The 23,047-nt window shown below is 41.6% G+C and overlaps 1 protein-coding gene across 4 annotated transcripts in view; it reads left to right on the plus strand.

The window, feature by feature from the left end:
• MTUS2 (microtubule associated scaffold protein 2) overlaps positions 1-23,047 on the plus strand; it is a 467,760-nt gene that overhangs the window by 366,278 nt on the left and 78,435 nt on the right. For all 4 annotated transcript variants that reach the window (XM_045588480.1, XM_045588479.1, XM_045588478.1 and 1 more), the window contains exon 8: positions 1,912-2,123. In XM_045588480.1, coding sequence (XP_045444436.1) covers positions 1,912-2,123 — 212 coding nt within the window. The remainder of the gene's footprint in view (positions 1-1,911; positions 2,124-23,047) is intronic.

A 23,047-nucleotide genomic window follows, 5' to 3' on the forward strand; every position in this document is an offset into this window, starting at 1 on the left:
TTACTCACTGTGGCATATTTAGTTCAGTAAGATACAATGAAAGAAATGGTCTGGATAATTTATCTCATCATTTATTCACATTAGTTCAAGAGCACAAAAAAACTATGCTTTTCATAGCTTTAATTCATTGAGCTAGAAGTGTGCTTATGATTTCCTTCAGATTTCTAAAAGAAATATCTCCTATAGTATCAGTGTCAGGCACCTGGTACCTCAATAATTACAACACTGGAGTGTTTGATGAAAACACCAGCCATAGCAATAAAATGGCAAACAGTAATCTGAAAAGAGCCCAACTGGGGTCTTAGACTGTGTGTTAGAGTTTAATACACACAGTAAATCTCACATAATTTGTTGGTAGTTGTTTTTCTTTTATGTTCAGTATTGAGAATATTGAAATCAAGTACATATTAACATTGATTTCCTACAATGTGCAAGTGAATTTTCTGGAATATTATGTATGTTACTGTCATAAAGACAGCTTTAAAGAAGCAATAAGTTCACATTCTATTATTCTTTTAAGCCATCCAGTTTAAGATATGTCATATGTGAGGCCACAATGGAATCTCGGATGATTTCTTAATAGGAGGAAGATATCATTAAAACTGTCTTGGATACCGTGAAATTACCAATCAGAAGTAGTTAGAGCAATTAACCACCTTTTCTCCTTAAAAGATGAGGCCACTTGTGTGTTCCAAGCCCATTTCTCTGCTCTGTCTGAATCAGGTATTGATTTGCTTTATGTGTTACTCCATAGTATGTTGAAGGTGAGCAAGAAGAGACAAAGGAATGTTTGAGGTATTAAAGGTATTTGTGATTGTGTGGTCAGTGTCTGTCATGTGCCCCAGGATCTACTTGGGCAAAGGAAAGAGTGCACTTTGGGGAAGTAAGTACATCATGCAAAGTAGATGTTCTCTGGGTGTGACAGCAGCTCTGAGGAAGACCCTGGCTTACCCAGGGCCTTGGACCATGATACAGTGCTTGTCTGTGCTCTTCCTGGGGACCTTGTCTTTAGCCTCTAAGCTTCAGCCTAATAGTAACTTCTCCTTAAAGCCTTTCCCCATCCTGTCCCCAACCCCAGGCAGAGTTTCACATTCCTTTCCCTGCATTCCATCACCCTGCCCGTTCATATGCCCCAGCATTTGCCTGTCAAGAACCAGATCTCAGAGGCTTCCTGGGCCAGGGGAAGGAATGAGCATTGTCTTACTGCAGTGGAAAATAATTGGAAGAAAGGGTCAACACAAGCCATGAGATGTTCCATTTTTATAAAAATTATCCTTTATAATCTGTGCAATGAGAGATGAAGAGGAGCGGCTTGGACTGGACCAAGAGTTGTGGAGGTGGTGTGAGTGGTCACCTGGGGGAATATTTTGGAGGACATTGATGCTGTAGAAATTTAAAGCCAGAAAACCCTGGAGCCGAGGCCATCAGAGGCATGACTTGCATCAGACATCAAAGAAAGGGTCACTAGATGACTACAGAAAGGGAGGCAAGGGCACGTGGGCAGTACTCCCTGATGCTCAATTAAAAGGTTACTACCTTACAACCATGACTTTAACCTACACTGGTTGATTTATTTCCCATTAGACATTTTCCAAGAGTAATTCCCTTGAATATAAACCATCTACTCTAATCTCTCTAAGCAGACCTGGAGGAAATGGAGGAAGCTGGAAGGAATTGGGCAATTTGGCCTGTGACTCTTTTTCCAAGCATGAAACTTGCACCTAAAACCACATAAGCAGAGCAAATATTTTAAGTCCCTGTCTGTTTTTTCTTTCTAATACTGATAGTGACAAACCATGACCATTCTTTGTTGGCCACCTGCTCTTGAAGAAATCCTGTAATAAAGAGCGTTGTCCCCTTGGGGCTGCATGGTTTTTTCACAAGTGACTATTTTTTTTTTTTTTTAAATAGGATACCCCAAGCAGAGGAGCACAGTTCCCCGACATGGCTTTTCTCCCAAGCCGGACCTGCAGGCCCGTGAAGCCGAGAGGCAGTTGGTTCAGCGGCTGAAGGAGAGGAGTGAACAGCAGGCCAGGCAGCTGGGCCTTGTGCAGCGGGAGCTGAGACGGGCCATCTGTGGCTTCCAGGCGCTCGCTGTGTCCACTCAGCACTTCTTTGGAAAGGTGAGGCCACATTTGATGAATGTTGAAGGGCTCTTAGTTTGGGCAGAGGGTGGTCACATTGGGGTGTGTGAGTGTGTGTGTGTGTGTATGTGTGTGTGTGTGTGTGTGAGAGTGTGTGTGTGTGTGTGAGTGTGAGTGTGTGTGTGTGTGTGTATATGAGAGAGAGTGTGTGTGTGTGTATGTGTGTGTGTGTTTGCACACACATGAGTGTATTACTTTGGGTTTCCCATTTGCTTTTCAGAAGGTCATGAAATATCTGGCAGCATGTTTGGGAGCCAAGTTTATAGTGACCTGTGAAAGAAATTAGTTTGGGAAGAATGATTTAGTAACCTGATTCCAAAAGGGAAAATTGTGTCAAAAGGAAAGAAAAGGACATAAATGAACATTTTGAAGGTGAAGTTTTTGAAGAAAATGGAGCCCATGATTGTTTGCACTGCAGAGATGAGACAGCCAGATTCTGAACTATCTGCCTTTCAGGGAGACAGGGCTGCTGCTAGTGGGATGGGCCTGGGCATCTCCACAGAGCCCCTCCCAGTGCTCCCAGGGCAGATGGGGCTGGGGAGGCTTCCCTGCTCCCTGGGTTGTGTCCAGAAATGCAGGCAGAGCTGGCTCCTTCTCAGCAAGTACATGTCCAGAGGCTCCAGGGCCATCCGGAACAGTGTGTTATTGGCCATGGTATAGCTGAGCTTCCCTCCCCTCAACCTGGAACAGTGGCTAGTAAAAGCTGGGGTCTCAGTGAGACTTTGGTGATTCACCTTGAGGTAGCCAAGGCATGTTTGGGGGTTAGTGCGTGGTTAGGGATTGAACTTTGACCAATGAGGGTTAAATATTGTGTATTAGCATATTAAAAACCCAAAGGACATTTTAAGTTTCACATATGGAAATGTGTGAAACTATAAATGGAATCTATAAATGGAAAAGGTAAAAATGCCATATAAGAAAATGGACTAATGGCTCTAGCCAGTATGGCTCATTGGATAGAGTGTCTACCTGCAGACTGAAGGGTCCTGGGTTTGATTCTGGTCAAGGGCAGGCTCCTCCCCTGTCTGGGCCCTGGTTGGGGATCATGCAGGAGGCAAACAATCGATATGTTTCTCTCACATTGATATTTCTGTCTGTCTTTCCCTCTTTCTCACATGCTCTCTAAAAATCAATGGAAAAATATCCTCAGGTGAGGATTTAAAAAAAAAAAAAAAGAAAGAAAGAAAGAAAAAGAAAATGAGCCAGCCAAATTCCTGGCTAATTTAAAGAAGAAAATCAGAAATGTTAAGTAGAACCATGTCTACTGGTTTTATTTATCATCTGAACCTTAAAGTGTGGAGGATTGGCCTTTTATGAACCCATCTGCCCTCCCCTAATCCCCAGTGTAAGAAACCCGATCTGTCCTTTTCTGTTGCTCAGATCTCTTTTGCTTAAAGCTTTCAGCAGAAAGAACTGATTACCAATCTGTTTTAATAAAGGACAAGATGACTAGATTTCAGTTACTAGTGATTTTAGTCTCTTTCCTAACCAGATTGCTACCACTGGCAGTAACGGACCAATCTGAATTTCATATTGGTCTAGTACTGTTTGTCAACCTTAAACAACCTTTTACAGCCACTGAAGTGGCTGTTGTTTATCCACCTGTAAGAATTAAGCTACAAACACATTTTTGAGGTGCCAAAGAGGCCTTCCCTCCATGACAAATATTGAGCATTTTTCTTGTTAGAGAAAGGTGGCATGTCTTTTGTTCTTCAGCTGGATGTATGTTTTCCACTGTCTGTCAGGTCTTTAGTAAAGAAGAAAAATGGGGTTGTTCATTGAAAATCAATGATAATATTCACATTGTAACTCCACCTACTCTGGGTTACTCCTTTCATGTATCATTCACAGTTATAGCAAATCCTTGATAGAGTTTCACATACATGGACATTGATATAACATACTGGTAATATGAGCTGTGTTTTCCCATTGGAACTTTTGGACCTCATTTATGGCATCATGGAGAAGAGAGTTTTAATGCCAAAATTAAGAGTTGGTTCTTGTAGTTTTATATTTTTGTGTGTCCCAGGAAAATTCCTTGCTGGCCCATAGACCATGAGTTTCATTTCTCTGCAGCATATACATGGCTCTCAAACCAGAGTAGAGGTTTGCAAGGATCCCCACAGGCCCTCTCCACTGCTGGAGCTGCACATGCCTGGCATTTCAGCAAGATGGATGATAGATATGTAGTTCATTTTCTTTTCAGTAAATCATAAACAGCAACTCCAGACAGGTCTCCCAAATGACCATGGCATTTTACCTCCCACACATGTCTTCTTTTCAACTCTCTCTCCAGGTAAACCCCAGAAGAAAAAATGGACATGTTAAAAAAATAAAAATTAAATTAAATTAAATTAAATTTTTTAAAAAGCCTGTAATTGAACATCAGCAGCTCCCTCACAGGTTGTCATACATCCTATGTAGTTTAAGAAGATTGATTTGAGAGATTTCTTGTAATACCAAATGAGACCAGGAGGTAAGCACCTGGAAAACAGAGACAGAGGCACCTGGAAACTCCAGTGATGGAGCTTCTATGACAAGGATCAATGATCCTGAGATGCTCAACGTCACTCATGTGGGAAGCTGATGCATTTTTCTTATGTACTAGAGGCCCGATGCACTAAATTAGTGCAATGGGCTTGGCCCTCGCAGTATGGTGGCCTCGTTGGCCCTCGCAGCCCCAGCTTCATTTGGAAGGTCATCCGGAAAGATGTCCAGAAGAACAGCTGGTCTAATTAGCATATTACACTTTCATTATTATAAACTAGAGGCCTGGTGCACAAAATTCATGCATGGGGTGGTGGGTGTCCCCTCAACCCAGCCTGTACCCTCTCCAATCCAGTATCCCTTGGGGGATGTCCGACTGATGGTTTAGGCTCAATTCTAGATTGAGCCTAAACTGACAGTTGGACATCCCTCTCATAATCCTGGACTGCTGGCTCCTAATCATTCACTTGCCTTCCTTCCTGGTCACCCCTAACTGCCCCCACCCACTGCTAGCCTGGTAGCCCCTCACTAACCCCCTGCCATCCTGGTCACCCCACACAGCCTGCTTGTTCAGTTGTTTGGTCATCCCTCACTAATCCTCCCCCCCCCCCCCCCCCCGCCAGCCTGGTCATAGGCAACCATCTTGTGAGAGCATGATGGTCAATTTGCATATTACCTCTTTATTATATAGGATGAGAAATGGTCATAGCCAAGCATCCCCACTATGAAGAGCATGGCCTCTCTAGCCAGCCTGAAACGGCAAAATCTTTTTTATTCTTCTGGTTAGGAGATCCTGCTGGAACTCTACACGTGTCTTTTCTACACTGTAGTATATTCATCTGCAAAGCCCCACACAGTGGAGAGGGTTCAGTGCCAGCAAGGGGTCGGCTCCACCTCCACCTTTGTCTAGCTATGGATTTCCAGCAAGTGTCTGGCTCTCTTTAAGCCTCATCATCATCAACAAAAGGAATAATATCCTTGCTGTTGTTCAGACTCCCATTAATTCAGTCACCTCTGTGTGAGTCTGTCACCTCAGTTTCAAATAGGACTAATAACTCTCCCCAAGAGTATCGTGATAATGTTGTGAATTAATGTGGAAGGTACTTTGAACAAATATTCAATAAAACATTTTTTTTTAATACAAGGCACTCTGACAAAGTCCTACCCTCAAATATTTTACTCTCAATTAGGATCAACATGAATGAGATACAATATATAGTTTAAAAACAGCAAAAACCACTCATTTAATTCTATATGTACATAAAGGTTTTGGCCTGGGTGTACTATAAGAATATAAGTACTTTTCTAGTCCAGCTATTGCACTGCTGCTTTATACTTTTTCCAGAATATGCTGATGCCATTAAGTCTCAGTATAGGGGAAGTCACTAGAAAAAGGACTCAGATGCTGGATAAGAATCTTTCATTTCTGCCCCATGTTTTACAACTCCTGGCAGGATAGCTGTGAAAGTTGTCAGCTCACAGCCTGAGTCCAGTGTCCAGAGATTCTAAGACACAACATTTGAGTGCCCGCACCAGCCTCCTGCTTACTCTGGTTCAAGACAGCTCTTCCCCTGAGGCTAGGCCTGGTTCTCCCCTCTTGCCAAATGAATTTGCTAATATCTGAGTCCAGAACCAACAGGTAGTGTGATAATGAGTGTGACTCTCAGGGACTCGCATTTCTGAGGATCAAATGGAATGATGTTATTTTTCTCTTGCTGCCTGGTATTGGGAGTAGGTGAAACAGTGCCAGTGAATCACCTGTGACTGGAAAATACAGGTCAGGTTTGGGGGACAGTGGAGGGAGTGGGCCCCAGTTCAGAGTCACACAACTCAATCTGTCCTTGATTCTGCCCAGACCTTAGAAAGGGTGGAGTGACCAGGATTCAGGAGGAGGGGGTCATCAAGAGCCCATGATGGGGAGGCACTTGTCAAGTTCACAAGTGGGAGGAATGGTTCCCACCCCAAAACCACACAACTTAGTCATTGACACCCCCTGAGTCTTCCCAGACTTCTATACCCAGGCCCAGGCAGCTGACTCCTCAACAGGGTGCAAGCTCTATAGTGTGGGCCTACAGGAAGTCCAGAGGGTGGAGCTATTGCTCTTCCCCAGGTGGATGCTACATTGAGGGATGTACTCCACTCAACAAAGATGGTGTCTGTGGTGCAAGAGAGAGACTCAACATAGTTACCCTTGTGGCTAGCCCAAAGCCCAAATCCCAGTCTCTCCTCACATGACTTGTCCTCTCTACCTTCTCTTTGCCAGAGCCCAGGGTTGCAAATGAACTTTTGTGTGCTGGTCCTTTAAGAATTAGGTTATAAAAGAATACTTTCTGAAAAAAATTTTTTAATTCCTTAAGCATTCAAAAATTCTAATAAAGTTTACTTTATAACCTAATTCTTCCCCATTAGCCTGACTGAAAAAGATGTTCCCACCCTTACAGTTCGCGACTCTGCAGCTGGCCGTGGGCTTTGAGTGCGGTGAATGTCCCTCACCTTTTTTCTGGTGAATCTTCCACACCTTTTTCCGGCGTAATTTTCTCCCTTCGCTGTTAGGTGAAAAATACCTTCTCCTCCAGAAGCCCCGAGTTTAAGGCGCCAGATATAGGACTCTCTTTCATGGCCCACAGAGAAAGAGTTCCAATTCAGGGTTCAGGTTCTAGAGAAGGGCGTACACAAATGAAAAGAGACTTGAAGAAATTCAATTTGGTGATATGGGGAGCCAGGCGGTAGTCCAACTCTAGTGGGAGAACTACTCCTGCTCTGGCCCTGCCATCCCCTTTTATTGAGGCTTTGGGGAAAACATCTTAGGCAACATAAACAGAAATTTACATGTAGCCAATAGCAGGAAATAACAGAAACTTTCATGGGACAAACAAGCTAGATTCTGCTTCAGCTAACAATATCTCAACTAAAGGTTAGAGCAATTAAGGTTGTTGACCAGCCTTCCTGGCTTCCTGTCAACATCTCTTTTTTAGTGAAACTGATTTGTTTTCCAGCAAGAGGGTGCCTGTGTCTTTCCAGCAAGAGGGTGTCTGTGTCTCTCCCTGGTGGACAGAATCCCCATAGATTTTCATAGCCAGATGTTATGTGGGCACCTCTTCCCAGCTCTGGTTCTCTGAGCTGGGGGACCCAGCTTGGGGTTGAGATTCCACACTTCTCAGGGGGAACCTTTGCAGCTGAGATATCCTTCTGGAACCTCAGCCACCACATTTATGAGCTTTTTTCATGTCTCTGCCCTTTCTACAGTCTCATAGCTTCTTCTGTAAATCCTTGGTTATTGGTTGTCAGACTTCAGTTAGTCTTCAATTGGTTTTCAGGTTGATTATTCTATATTTTGGTTGTAATTCCAGTTTGGTCCTAGAAGGAGGTGAGGCTAACATCATCTTGGATCTCTTTCCCAAGAACACTATTCTTTAGCAGCCCCTGGTGGCTAATCTTGGAAAACATTCAGTTGGTGGTCCCTTATTAAGTGGTGTGTCTCACCCTGTAGCATCAACTTTTATCTAAGTTATATTTGAGGGTGTGTTTATTTTCATTTTATTTTTAATGAGATTATTATAGTTATTAAGTACTTTTACATTAATCTGTGTCATTTTATCATTAACTTTATGAATGTGACAGTAGATGGTGCTTTTCATTGTTTTAATGTATTATTAGTTTATGCAAAAAAGGCATGAAAATTAATGTCAAACATTTGTGTACTTTCTAAGTTTAATAAAAATTTATATATTAGTCTCTTTCTTCCCAAAGTGTGTGTGTGTGTGTGTGTGTGTGTGTGTGTGTACTTTCACTATATGATCTTTTATTATAAACTATAAACCTGGTGCACAACATTCATGCACTGGAAGTGTTCCTAAAGCCCAGCCTGTACTGTCTCATAGTCCAGGACCCCTTGGGGGATATCCCACTTCTGCAGAGGCAGGAGAAGCTGTAAGCCTTGCTTCTGGTTGAGCAGTGCTCCCCTGGTGGGAGTGCACTGACCACCAGGGAGCAGTTCCTGTGTTGAGTGTCTACCCCCTGATGGTCAGTGCATGTCATAGCAACCGGTCATTCTGCTGTTTGGTCAATTTGCATATTAGCCTTTTATTATATAGGATTTCTAAATTTTAGAATGGTAGAAAGAATAATACCCAAATATGCATCATCTCTACTTAATATTTATGTACATTTTGCTGTTAGGTGACTTACTAGTATTTGGGGGGGGGGGGTACCTGTTTTTAAATATAATTCTTCTATATTTCAACTTCAACTTTTCAGCTTCAGTTCACTTATGTTAGTAAAAGCTTTTTATCAGCTATGCCTCTACCATATGAAAGGTTCTACAGAGGGTTCAAAAAAATATCACTCCTGTTTATTGACCATCTCCTATGGCTTAAGTACTTTACACATATTTTTTAACCCTCTCAACAATTCTACCTGATATAGGTATTATTCTCATGGGACAGTTGAGGAAATTGAGGCCCAGGGAGATTGTGCAGCCTTCCTAAGACAGCATAATAGAAAGTTATGGGCCACAATATATCCCACACCATATTTTTTTTCACAATGTTATGATGCTACTTCTTCCTCTTCCCCAGCCTTCAAAGTGCTCTTGATGTAGTTAAGGGGGAAAACATAATTGGAAAAAACAAAAAATGAAAAAATAATCCAGAAATTAAGCAAAGAGGATTTGAACAGAAAATGACCTAAGGTGAGTTTTCACCAATTGCTATAAGAAAATGATATGTGTTCAGGTGAGTTATTGTGACTCAGAAAGAAGTGGTCTAAAAAGGAGACCTGAAAGCCCAGATGGAAAATGGTCACAATCTGGGATGAATAACGAGGGAGGAAGAACGTGTGTGGGAAGGGGATGCCTAGAGCCTGATGTTTGCAAAGTGATGCTCCCTCCCTCTCTTTAAACTTTTGGGGAATGAACTAATGTTCAGTGGATAGAGTTCTAGGGACATGAGGACTTTTTATAAAAGTGCAATGATTCATCTAAAACAGATCGCCAGCTCCTGGTTGTGAAGATGGCCCAGATTCATTGCCCTTGCTTACCAGTAGAAGCCCTGAGATGGGCTCTTTGTTAGAAGCAGTCTGTGTGTGTAGAAGGGGAGAAGCAAAGAGACAGAGATAGAATCCTGTTGTAAAATAAAGGTTTGCTTGCTTTAGCCATTTAACACATTTAGATTTTAAACTCAGTAAATCACCAGCCTGCATGTCTGCCCTAGCGCTCCAAAAGCAGCAGAGAAGCCTCGTGCCCATCAGCCAAAGAATTTGGTGCTTCAGAGACTTCCCCACTGAGTGAAGCTCTCAGAGCAGTAATTACACCTGATCAAAATGGGAAATAGTAAGCTCTTTGTTGCTCCCTAAATCTTAAAAATGCCCATTTAAATATACTGTTTTGTTCCCCTCCCCCTTATAAGCAGGGCCCTGTGATTATCTTTTCTTCCTTTAATTTTATGTTGAAAAACTAAAAATTTAGAGAAAATGTGAGCATTTAGGTTGGCATTTCTGACATTTGTTCAGCATATAACCTGGTGGGAAATGTTAGTGAAGTAAATTGTGCCAATGATTGTTGTTCTGAAATAATGTTTTGCTTCACATAAGTAAGTATGTGGCTGGTGTGAGTATTTGCTTTTACTCTTAGGACTCTAACTTAAGGAAATTTTTAGCATAACTCCCCAAATACCACAATATTACCAATATAAACAGGGCTTTGAAGTAATATGAACTCCTGATCTAGGGTGTCAAAAATGGAAAACATTATAGAGGGTGGGAAATAAAACTCAAAACTGCAAAGGCTATTTTTATCTACTTTTATGAAAGATTCTCAATCCTGGGACTTCATTGATGACAATATAAATTTTATAATGAAGTAATAAGCTAAGAATAGATACTTAAGGTAGAAACAAGTTGTCCCCATTCATTTCAACTCTCTTATTCTTCATCATAATTTTTTTTTCTTTTTAATTAAATGACACTTCTTTTGAATATATTCATGCTTGGCATAACTGCATTTTAGTCAATGATGGACCATATATATAATGGTGGCCCCATAAAATTATAATGGAGATTTAAAAATCCTATCACTTAGTGACTTCATAGCCAATGTAAGTCAAAGTGCAACACATACCTGTTTTGTGCCTCTCCTTCTAGCAATAGCAATGTTACCATCTAGAAATAGCTGGGGGCACTCACCTAGGCCATGAACTTCTCATGAACATCTCTGCTTTCTAAACCAATGTTACAATTGGACCCACCCTTATGGTTCTTATCATTTCAAGAGGTCCTTCATTGATAACCATTAGGAAACTTTGTAAGAGAACAGCAACAGTGTATGACTTGCAGGTCCTGAGGTGTATGAAGTTGAAGTTGTTTGTGGGGGTAGGGGAGAGGGTGGTACCTGGGGCTCTGCTTATATTGGCATTAAGGACGGACCTAGGGTTTCCTATGGATTATTCTTTATTTGTGAATTTAAACAGAAGAGCCAGAATTTGAAGTGGGAAGAGAAAAAAACAAGTAGCCCACATGTTCAGTTGTTCAAATCAACCAAAATCTAAAACAAAGATCCTGACTGAGGGGAGGCAGCCTGGCTCTTCATCTAGTGAGTGGCAGTGTGTTTGTTCAGATAGCCTTCCTTGAAATGGATGTCTCGGCAATCCAAGCTTAAGTCAGGCACTTGTGTTACAAAAAGAAAAGCCAACAGTTAAGGCTAACGCCACAATTATTCAAGTGTGTGTGGTGATGGTGACGTAAACAAATCCTCTACATTGCCGGTGGTGTAAAAGAATAGTCACACAGTCACAGTAGTGCGCACTACCATCTAGGTGTAAGTGCACTCTGGGATGTTCCAACCACCACGGAATCACCCACGGACACGTTTCTCAGAAGATGTCTCCTTCGTTAAGCAGTGCATGACCCATGGCCATGCAGAGAGACACCCTGGGAGAAGGAAGATGAGTTCCACCTGCTCCTCTGTAAAGGCGGCCTCAGGCTTTTCCCAGACCCTCCTGGGCAGCTGGGTAAATGTGGTCTGTAGTAAAGTGCATGCCTTTAAAATATTCTAACATGCAGAAGCCAGTGTCGTTTCCTACAGGCCAGGGAGGCAGCAGAGCGCAGTGGGAATGCTACCTTGCAAGGCCACACTATTCAACCCATCTAGACCCATGTCCTCTGACAAATACTAGTACCAATGTCTCTACTTAAATGCACTGGAAATCTATTTTTAAGTAAATTAAATGCTGTAAACCTCTCTCAAAGAAAAAAAAAAGTTGAAGGAACAATAAGTTTCAAAAATAATTATTGCCTGAGGAGATAGGAGATATGGTTTCCTCAACTCCAGAACCTTTTTCCCGTGACAGATCAGTTTTTTAACTTTCCTAAACTTCAGTGTTTTTATTTTCAAAGGAATTCAAAGAGCTGGGAGGCTTTGCTAGAAATAAATGATAGAGATGTATTCAAGGGTGTTAGATTTTGCAAAGGGGAAACACGGTTAGGCAAATACCCAGAAATATTCCAAAGAAGAAAGAAACGTTAAAAGTTTTTATAGTAAAAAGTACATTCTTGAGCAAAATGAATCCTGCATTCTTAGCCCTAGGATGGTCCAGAATGGTTATCAGTCAGATGCCAGGCTATCAGGGTGATGAATGCCAGGTGGTCTGAGTGACTGACGCCAGGAGGTCTGGTCATGCCTGGTGGTTGGATAATGGATGTCAGGTGAATGTAAGTATGAGTTCTTGGGGGATAGTCAGATGACCTTGTGTCCCAAGTAGATCCTGGCAAAGGATCTGGGGTGTTTATCTAAGTCAGCCCTTTTGATAAACTTTACCCATGCAGGTGCCGGGACATTCAAGTAGATGCTAGTAAAGAGGCTACTCTACATAAGCAGGACCAAGGGCAGGGATAGGGCCAAAAAGACCAGAAGCTTTAACTTCAATTTTAAGCATACACAAAACTACTCAACTAACTGCCAGAGGAATTACACCACATGAAACATATGCAGTTGCCAATCACATAGCACTTTTTTACTCACAAAAGTTCCTGATGCTGCAGGTACAGGCTTAAACAGGATCCCGGTAGTGCTGCCTCTGGGGTCTGGCAGCTGAGCTGGCCCAGTCAGGATGCAGGGGGCCAGCATTCCTCAACGAAGAGCTTGGTCATGTCTCATTGGGAGGTACTAGCTGTCCTTCTGTCATCTGGCAGGGAGAGGAGCATGGAGCGGCATCATTTGTCTTTATGGTGTTCTTGACAGGTGGGCACTGTTGGCTCGTCAGGACCCATTTTTAAAGCCTGTTTTGTACCCGCAGCAGTTCAGGTAGTGATCAGTGAATTACGTCAATGCACACATGTCAACCTCAAATAGGACGAGGGGCTACATGTGGTTATCTAGGGAGAGTGCATCACTCACACATATGGTTATCTTAGCAAATCACTTCTAAGTCAGTAATTGAAGATCAAATCCTTTTCTATGAGTTACACACGCTTCAGGGCAGTGGGGAATGTGTCCTTAATATCACGCTTTAAGTTTCAAGAAAGCTAACTCAAACCTTTCAAAGCCTTTTAAACAGTTTTAGACATTTTTAAAACATTTCTATATATTACTATAACACCTTGGTACATGAGTCCTTTGCGGGATGATCAGAGGTAGATCCAGGAATTGATGCAGAACTGGAAAGTTCAAAATAGTTTACGTTCCCAGGCTCATTAGAACAAGGATGGAGTTTTTCTTCATGCCTCAATCTTCATAATGCTAATAATAATTTTAGCAGCTTGGTTAATTATTACATATGCCCTATCTTCACCTTTTTCTCACTATGAAATGTGGTGACTAAAGGTCCAACTTCAGGGACAAGACTAGAGTGAAGGGGCCCTGGCATTTGTGATTTGATTCTGTTCCTCTAACTGTGGCAATGCTGCCACTTAAATGCCAGAAAATGCCCCGCTCCTTTTCAGGGAGCTCATTGCAGGGTGCCTGCTCATTGGTGTAGCCCAATTTCAATGTACCTGCTATGACTACCACAGTTTAGAGAATATGTTCAATTTTCCTCTTTAGGAAAACTATTTTTAAGTAGCCAGTTGCTGTGTAGCATTTAAAACCTGAGTGAATTTCTAAGGACATCACCATCTCCTACAGCTTCTCAGGATATTGCCAGCACAGAGGGAGTGGCTGCCTGATGAGGCTGAGCCCTCTCCTTGCCTGCAGTTGCCATCTACTTTCCAAAAGGTGCATGTAGTGGGTTGTGCTATACCTTTTCATCCAGGTTAAACCTGGGAACATGGGGCCCTTTATGTAAGGCACCTGGTTCCCTCTAATGAATTATGATGAGATCCTCCCTCCACATCTCCCACCCCACCTCCCTCAGTATCGTACACTCTGAATTACCTCTGATCCACAGACACCTCACTGCCTACCCTAGCCATCCTGGTTAATTCAACACCCATTTGTTAAAGGGGAGATCTGAAAATGAGGTCTCAGTCCCTGACTTCCAAGTCTGGAGAAGAGACATTTGTTAGATCACGGCAGAAAGGAGGATTCCTCCAGCCAGGGCCCCAGGCCCCCCTCATGCACTGGCCTTTAAAAGTAAGTAAGACTTCAGTCCTTAGAGGTGGAGGATCCAACACTGCAGGTGACAGGGTCCTGGGGAAGGGCAGGACAGTGCTGGGAAGTCTTAATTTGCCTAAAGGTTGGAGTGTGGGACTGCCAGGAATTGGAAATGGGGCAGAAAGGTTTGGGGACTTGGCAGAGCAATCTAAAGAGAAGGAACTTTATTTGATGCAATTGGGATGCACCAAGAGTTTTTGACATGGTACAAAAATGTTTGGAGCTGCATTTGAGGAAGACAAATGTAGTAGCAGGATGAGGTGGGTAGAAAGAAAATTCCAGGCAGGGAAACACTTAGGTTGTTCTGCCAAAATAACTAATAATCCAGGTGAGAGGTGGAAGGTGCAGGAGGTTAAGAACAGTAGTTAGCATAATAAATGTGAGAAGTTGGTCAAAAGGCTGATGGACATCTACAGTAGGGCTGAAGATCTACCTGCTGCCAAACAGCTTAGGGCAATTCCCCTAACCTGGTAATCCTTTATTGTTTACCAAACCTTACCTTTGATATGTATATCTACTTTGCTAAAAGCCAAAATGTCTAAATAAAAAGCTGTGGGTCTAGACCACATGTGTCAAACACAAGGCCCGCGGGCCAAATCCGTCCAGCCAGGCCTTGCAATGTGGCCCGCACCGCGCTGTCATCACTGCACTCCTCTGCGTTTCCATCACAATGACAGTTTATGACTGTTCAGTAAACCATTCGGCCCGCGATTTAGGCTGGATTTTAGATTTTGGCCCCTTCTCTGATTGAGTTCGACACCCCTAGTCTAGACATTCAGAGAGCCACTTCACTGGTTTTCATCTGGCTCCCCCAAAATGCCTTCCAAATTTATATTTCTTATCTAGTTTCTATCCATTTATGTAACAGCCTCTTCTCAGATTCCTGAACCCTTGCTGCAAAGGGCCAGAAGGAGGATCTGGGTGTTGATGGAAAGGGGAGGACAGATATAAGAGTGAGGCTTAGGGTCATGAACTGATTCTGGGGCCCAGGTAGTAAGTGACAAAACCTCACCCCAACAACTCCTGAGCAGAATCACAAAACTGGAGTGTTAAGAACCTAGGACCTGCCGAAACCAGTTTGGCTCAGTGGATAGAGTGTTGGCCTCCTGACTGAAAGGTCCTAGGTTCAATACCGGTCAAGGGCATGTACCTTGGTTGCGGGCACATCCCAAGTAGGGGGTGTGCAAGAAGCAGCTGATCGATGATTCTCTTTCATCGATGTTTCTAACTCTCTATCCCTCTCCCTTCCTCTCTGTAAAAAAATCAATAAAATATATTTATAAAAAAAAAAAGAAAAAAAGAAAGAACCTAGGACCTGTGTGTGTTTATAGCTCAGAATTATTTAAAGGGGTCATGGGTCCTCTTGTTAAATATCTTCGATGGGACTATACATTTTGAGCATCAACAAACTCTCCAGAGGTGATAAGGGCATTTTTTCATTAAAAAAAATACTTTTAACTCAAATATCACCTGTCCCTTTGAAACTCAGAAGAAACCACCTGGAATCTCATCCCACATTTCAGGAATGTCCTGTGTGCCATCCTCCCAGGAATTTCAGGTGGGAGGGGCTTTCATTATTTAGAGTTAATGTGTGGCTCTGAAATTCTGCTGCTCTTAACTTAATGCGTGGTTCTTACCACCCTGCTTGTGCTGGTTGTGTTTCAGCAGCATCCCTTCACACTGTCCACACTGGGGGAGCCCCCCTGACCCCCATGTTGATCTCCAGCACCCTTTCTGCTCTACAACGCTGGAGAGTTATGATTATTGGGTTAAATGTGAGGTTAGATGTCAGGAGAGAGAAAGGAAGCTCTAGAAAATCAACATGGGAGATCTGACATGAAAAAGGATGAGGTTGACAGGATATTGTGTACAGAAGAGCGAAGACACAGGACACAGCCCTGTAGGGACCAGGGAAGGAGCAAAGGAGAAAGAAGCAAGAACTGGTGAGAAAAGGTGTTGTTGAAAGGACGAACCCCTAGCATCGAAGCCAAGGAAAGAGAACTGCCAAAAGGTGAGAGTGCTCTGCAACAACAGGTACCAGACAGTGGGTGAACATAAGAAAGTTTGAGGAAGTACCTATAACTTGGCAAATTTGGTTGCACACAGGTATGGGCAACAGATTATCCTGGCTCCTTGACAATCTAATGGTTTAGCAAAGTTTGGCCTCCCTTCTGCCCACTGTGAAGCAGGCACTTTACTCTGTGAGAAGTGGCAATGGTGACATCTACAGGGCGTCGTGTGGAAGTGACAATCTGTGACCAGAGATGGAAGCACATGCTGAGCATTCCTCCAGTTCCAGGGACCTTTTCACTGAGCAGGTGCTGTTCCCTCCCCGTTCACTGAAGTGTGAGCGGCAGACCCACCCATGCCCAAAGGCAATTGAAACGAGGTTTGAAATGAAAAACACACAACTTTCGTTTTTCATTTTATTCCTGACAATCAAATTACTAAGACAGCAAGAATGAGATTAATGTGGTACACTGCAAGCAGTTTGCCTATGACCTAATTCACAAAAGCACTTATGTATTGCACAAACCTAAGAGTCAAACCACCTATATCTGTAATTCAGCCCCTACAGAGCTCTATCAGGAACAGAAAGAAAAACATTTAAAATGCAAAAAATATTGAGACCCTGCTACATGACAATGTTCTCTAGAAATATTCTCCTAAATACTGTGCTGACAAAATAGATAGGAGGTGGTATCATTTCTGAAATTTTCCCATTTTTTGTTTCAGTTTGAAGGAAACACATAGCCAGAAAACTATGTTTATTTTACAAGCATAGAGGCAGAGGGAAAGGGAGATAGGAAAGGGGGGGGGGGGGAAGAAATGCCGTAAATAGAAAAGTTACAAAGATATAATAGATATTAATTCAACTATATCAATAATGTGAGCGGTCCAGTCATACCAATTAAAAGGCAGAGATTGTCATAAATGATTGTTTAAGAACCCAACTATGTGTTGTCCACAATAAACTCAATTTAAATATAAAGATTCCAAATAAAGAAAATAAAAAAATAAAGAAAAATAAAGAAAAAATAAAGGAATGGAGAAAGATACACATGCTAACACTTATTAAAAGGAAGTTGGAATAGCTATATTAATCTGACAAGCAGACTTCAGGACAAGTAATATTCTCTAGAAGACAGAGAAAGCATGAAGGTAGTTGTTCACAGTTTAAACTGATTCTGTTTGGAACTGAATTTTGCAATTCCTTTTGTAATTCCGAGAACCCTGTTGCTTTAATCTCAAAAAATCTGAAAAGCCTACAGAATTTAGTAGGGAAAGTAAAGGTTTGGGGACTTGGCAGAGCAATCTAAAGGTGAATTTTTCTAAGTGTTTATGAGCACCTAGGTCTACCCCTGAGCTGCACATGTGTGACTCTTACCCTAACACTCTATGTAGACTCAGATCTGGTCACACGTGCACAGATCCTAATAGCACTTCAAAGGCTTTTAAATGTGAACTGACACCAGAAGCACAGCCCACAGAAGGATGATGAAACTAGAAGCCTGCACTCCACTTGATTAATTGCCTACTATCAATTTTCTATAAGATTTAAATAATACCCAGACTTGCATAATGTAATCTTCAAAATGCTCAGGATACAATGTAAAATCACTCAGCATACAAAGAAATAGGAAAATCTCAACTTGTATGGGGAAAATCCAGCCAACAGATAATAAACTCAGGATGACACTAAAGTTGGATTTACTTGACAAAAACATTAAATGCAGCCATCTTTCAAGTGCTCCAAGAAGTAAAGTCAAGTACTCTTTTTTTTTTTTAATATATTTTATTGATTTTTTACAGAGAGGAGGAGAGAGGGATAGAGAGCTAGAAACGTCGATGAGAGAGAAACATCAATCAGCTGCCTCTTGCACACCCCCTACTGGGGATGTGCCCGCAACCAATGTACATGCCCTTGACCAGAATCGAACCCAGGACCTTTCAGTCCGCAGACCAATGCTCTACCACTAAGCCAAACTGGTTTCGGTGAGTTAAGTACTCTTAAAATGAATGGGAAGATGTAATATATTATCAAGGAAATAGAAGGAAGAATCAAATGGAAATTTTTAGAACTGGAAAATATAGCTAAAATAAGAAACTGACTGGATGGAGATGGCAAAGAGTCAGTAAAATTGAAGGTCCAGCAATAGAAACTAGAAAGTGTCTAATATGAACAACTGAAAAGAAATAGATTTTAAAAGAACAACAACAGAGAAGACCCAGGGACCTGACAGATTACATAAAAAGAAAAAAAGGAGATTGTGTGTTGAAACAATTTTTGAAGAAGTAATGATCCTGAATTTCCCAAATTTGGTGAAAATAAAACTACAGATTCAAGAAGCTCAGTGAACTTCAAACAGGATAAGCCCAATGAAATCCATGCCCAGACACACCACAATCAAACTTCTGAAAACTAAAAGTAAAGAAACAAAACGTTGAAACATTCAGAGAAAAATGATGCATTACTTATAAAGGAACAACAATTCAAATAATTGCAGTTTTTTTGTTGTTGTTGTAAACCATAAAGGCCAGAATCTAGTAGAATATTTTCAAAATGCTAGAAGAAAAGAACCATCAGTATAGAATTCTATTATATGTCCAATAATAATATTCTTTAGAAATGAAGGTAAAGTAAGACATGCTTAGATAAAGGAAAAGTAAAAGAATATTAAAGAGTATAAAATTAGACTTAAGAACTGAAAGGCTGGGAGATTCAAAATGACAGTGTAGGTCTACTGCCTCCCACAACCACATAAAAATTACAACTAAAATATAGAACAACCATCATTTAGAACCACCTGAAAGCTGGCTGAATGGAAGTTCTACAACTAGAAAAGTAAAGGAGAAAACACATTGAGACTGGTAGGAGGGAAAGAGGCACAAAATGGGCTGATCCAACAACCAGGTGTGCTGCTTTTTTAATTAGGAGATGGTCTCTGTGGAGGCTGCCCATGAGGAACAAAGAGTCCTAGAACCTTAGCCCAGGGTTCCAGAGTTAGGAAAAAGAAGTCCCTGTACTATGAACTGTAAAAACCAGCAGGGATTGTGGCTGAGTGACATGGAGGCTGCTAGAGACACAAGTGTTCCTTTTAAAGTGCCAGCACACAAACTCTGACTCAACACCTCTGAGTTCCAGGTGGCTCTGGCGAACCTGGACACATACAGGGAAGAATTGGACTGTCTGGCATTGGGGCAGGAACTCAGGGACAGCAGGAACTCAGGGGTGCTCGCAGGGGTTATTGTTCCTGTGTGGGACCTCCCCTGTTACAGTAAGGTGGCCAGATTTTAACATTGGTAAAGCGGGGCAACATTGATGGGGGGGGTTCTTGATAAAAATTTGGTTTATATTATATTATATTATATTATATTATATTATATTATAATTTATTATATACATATTGCTCAAAACCACAGTAAGTAGGTACATAATTACATTAACATATTTTATTGTTAGTTTATAAATTAAATTAATTTGATTGTTATAAAGTAACTATATTTTAAAAATTATTTTAATTTTAATCCTAAATTTCTTTCTAAATAATAACAATACTAACTTGTATTATTTTTCCTCTGAATTTGCTGTAACGTAAGTTGTAAGTGTCACTTTCAAGGCCGGTGCTAGACTTTTTGCCGCCACTATAAAATATAAATAATACAAGTATTGTCTGCTAAATTCAAAAAAAATTATGTATTTATGAAATAAATAAATAAATTACTTACCTAAATTATCTGAATAGCTGATTTGTAATGACATCACTTGTTTAACTAGCTTACTAGCACACAGTACAATGTGTATCGTCTGAGAGACAGTTACAAAATGTTTTCGTCATTGCCAATCCCAAAAAATGCCATTTTCATTAAATCCAAACAATGGTGGTCAAATTCTAACAAGTGATCAACATTGCAAACTTTGATAAGCAGTTCTCAACAATTATTTGTTATTATTAAAGTTTAACATCATAAAATTAACAAAAATAATATAAAACTCATATCCTGGCTGAAAAGCCACATGACCTCTGAAAACTGTATATTCCCTTCCCGTTCTCCCGCCATTCCCTAGCTTATTGTGCATTCTTTCCAAAAATCTGGACTTTTTTTAAAAAGCTGCAGGACACGGGACAAATTGTTAAAAATCGGGACTGTCCCGCCAAAAGCTGGACATCTGGTCACCTTAATGTAGAGATTTTTCTTGTCATTATGCCTTCAACAACACAGTATAACAACTACTTCCATAACATTTTCATTGTATTAGACATTAAAGTAATGTAGAAATGATTCAAAGTGTACAGGATAATGTGAGTAGGTTATATGTAAATGCTACACCATTTATATAAGGAACTTGAACATCCATGGATCTTGATATTTGTAACAGTCCTGGACTAGTCCCCTATGGATGCAGAGGGATTATAGTGCATGCTTACAGCAAAAAATATAGCACAAAAATAACCCCAAAGCAAGCAAAGGAAAGGAAATCCTATCTAATAAAGAGTGAATATGCTAATTGATCCTCACACTGTTGCAAAGATGGCAGCATCCACAGCCAATAAAGAGGAAATATGCTAATTGACTGCCCTGCCCTCAAAGATGTCAGGGCCCAGTCACCTCAATCCTGCTGGGGCAGCAGGCACATGGCAAAGCTGGGCCCATCTCTAGGTAGGCCTGGCCACTCTGCTTGTCTGCCTCCAGAGTTCCCCAGTCCCCTCATCTCCCTAGCCACCCAGGGCTGGTCCAAGGTTCAGTCAAGCCTCGGATAGAGACTGCCCTGCTGCCCAGAGCTGGCCTGAGGCACAGGCAAGCCTCAGATGATGGTTGCCCAGCCACCCAGAGCTGCCCAAGGCTCAGATAACCAGGGCAGGCCAAGATTTGCACTCCACACAGTGGCAGTAGCAGAAGTGTCATACAGAGGTATCATAGACAACTAACATCCAGTTCAAGTCAGGTGTTGCCTTCCCTTGATTGCTGGGTTGCCTCCCAACCCTGAGGGCTCCCAGACTGTGAGAGGGGGCAGGCCAGGCTAAGGGACCCCCCTTACAGTGCAGGAATTTTTATGCATCAGTAATAAAGATAAAAGGAGAAATCAATGACATTCAAAATTAAAAAATAATAGACAGAATCACTGAAGCTGGTTATTTGAAATGATCGATAAAATTAATAGACCTATGGTAAAAATGAAGAAAGAAAAAAAGACAAGCATCAGAATGAAAGAGAGGATATCCCTACAGACCTCACAGATGTTACAAATGATTGAGCTACTGACACACATAACAACTTGGATGATTCTCAAAGGCATTGTGCTGAGTGAAAGAAGCTAGTTTCAAAAGCTTATGCACTTTTTATTCCATTTATGAAAGATTTTGCAAAAGACAAAATATAATGGTTGGTAGTTGCCAGGGATCAGGGATGGGAGGCAGAGTGCGAGAGAGTTTTGAGGGAGTGGTGCACCTGTTCTAGTCCTGGCCATGACATATAATAGTTACGTAAATCTATATCTGCTGTAAAATTTCTAGAACTAGGCACACAAAAAGTCACATACACAACACGGGATCACTGTATGTTAATTTTTAAAGTATTAAAAATTACTTTAATTATTTTGAAAAATGATCGCAATTTATGTGGTCACTTCCCTGTTGTTCTTTGAGTCTTGTTCATTTAAAATTTATAAGAAATACAAATATATTTAGTGTTTGGTGGGGTGAGTTCTCACTTCTTCATGGAAATAGGTTGTCTCTGTGACAAGATAATGTGTGACGTGTTAGTGATGAGTAACATTCAGAGCAGCCATGGATGTGCTTTTGCCCAGCCTCTGACTTGAACAACCAGTCACAGGGCACCCCTTGCCACAAGGCTCAGAGCTCAACAAGGTGAATGTTTCAGCTTCACCTGAAAAACTTGAGAGAGAAAAAGATTTGAAAAATACAATGAATCTGGGTAGAAATCAATCTCTAACTTCCTGGTATTTCTAAACTAGAAGGAAATCATCTAAGCTGGGAAGGAGAAAAAATATTCCAGAAGAATGTCAAGATTTCAGCCTTAGTCTGTTTGCATCTGCTACAGACTGGATCCTAGAGGAGGAACTTAAGCCCAGTGGACCCCATAACTTGGGGGATCCCAAAGTGGTGGGGACCCTTGCCTTGCCTACCCCACTGAGCTCTCATAAAAGGGTTGACAGTGGCAGAGAAGATGATGTTGGAGGATGGTGGGGGCAAAACGAGTCTCTTGAAAGCTTCAGAGGGTGAAGAGCATCACTGATAGGAGACGGCACAGGAGCCTGTGCGGACCTGACAACCAGAGACCACAGTCCTCGCAGGACTCTGTGAAGACAAAGCCAGAGACTGCAGCCCTGCAGGTGTGCATGGACACAGCAGCAGCAGAGATGTGAGGGCCACATCCCCAGAGCCTTTCTAGATGACCCCAGCTCACAAGCTGCATGGCCAGGAGTCAGGTGGCAGGATAGCCTGAAACCAACAAATCCCTGTGGCAAGTGACATGAGCCCCTAGGGCTAGGAATCCACTCAGGGTACAGTCAGAGAGAATTAAACCTAGCAGGGAAATTTCAAACTAGAAAGTGGCTGATTTATGTAAACCTAAACTGAGAAATTACAGGACTTTAACTCTTTACCTAAAAGCAACCAAGTTACATTTTCTGCTGTTGAGAAAAGTAGATCAAGGTTAGAGATAAAGGCACTCAGAGAAAAAGGAAATTATACTTTTGAAATTGTGTAGTTTATATCTGTAACAGACATTTTAAAAAATATTATAAATGAACATAGAAAGGAATGTGGGTACTCATTTTTTTGAGCGGGCGATATGTTCCAGCCTCCAG

Source organism: Pipistrellus kuhlii, unplaced genomic scaffold (genome assembly GCF_014108245.1).
Source record: "Pipistrellus kuhlii isolate mPipKuh1 unplaced genomic scaffold, mPipKuh1.p scaffold_m20_p_3, whole genome shotgun sequence".
Classification (NCBI taxonomy): domain Eukaryota; kingdom Metazoa; phylum Chordata; class Mammalia; order Chiroptera; family Vespertilionidae; genus Pipistrellus; species Pipistrellus kuhlii.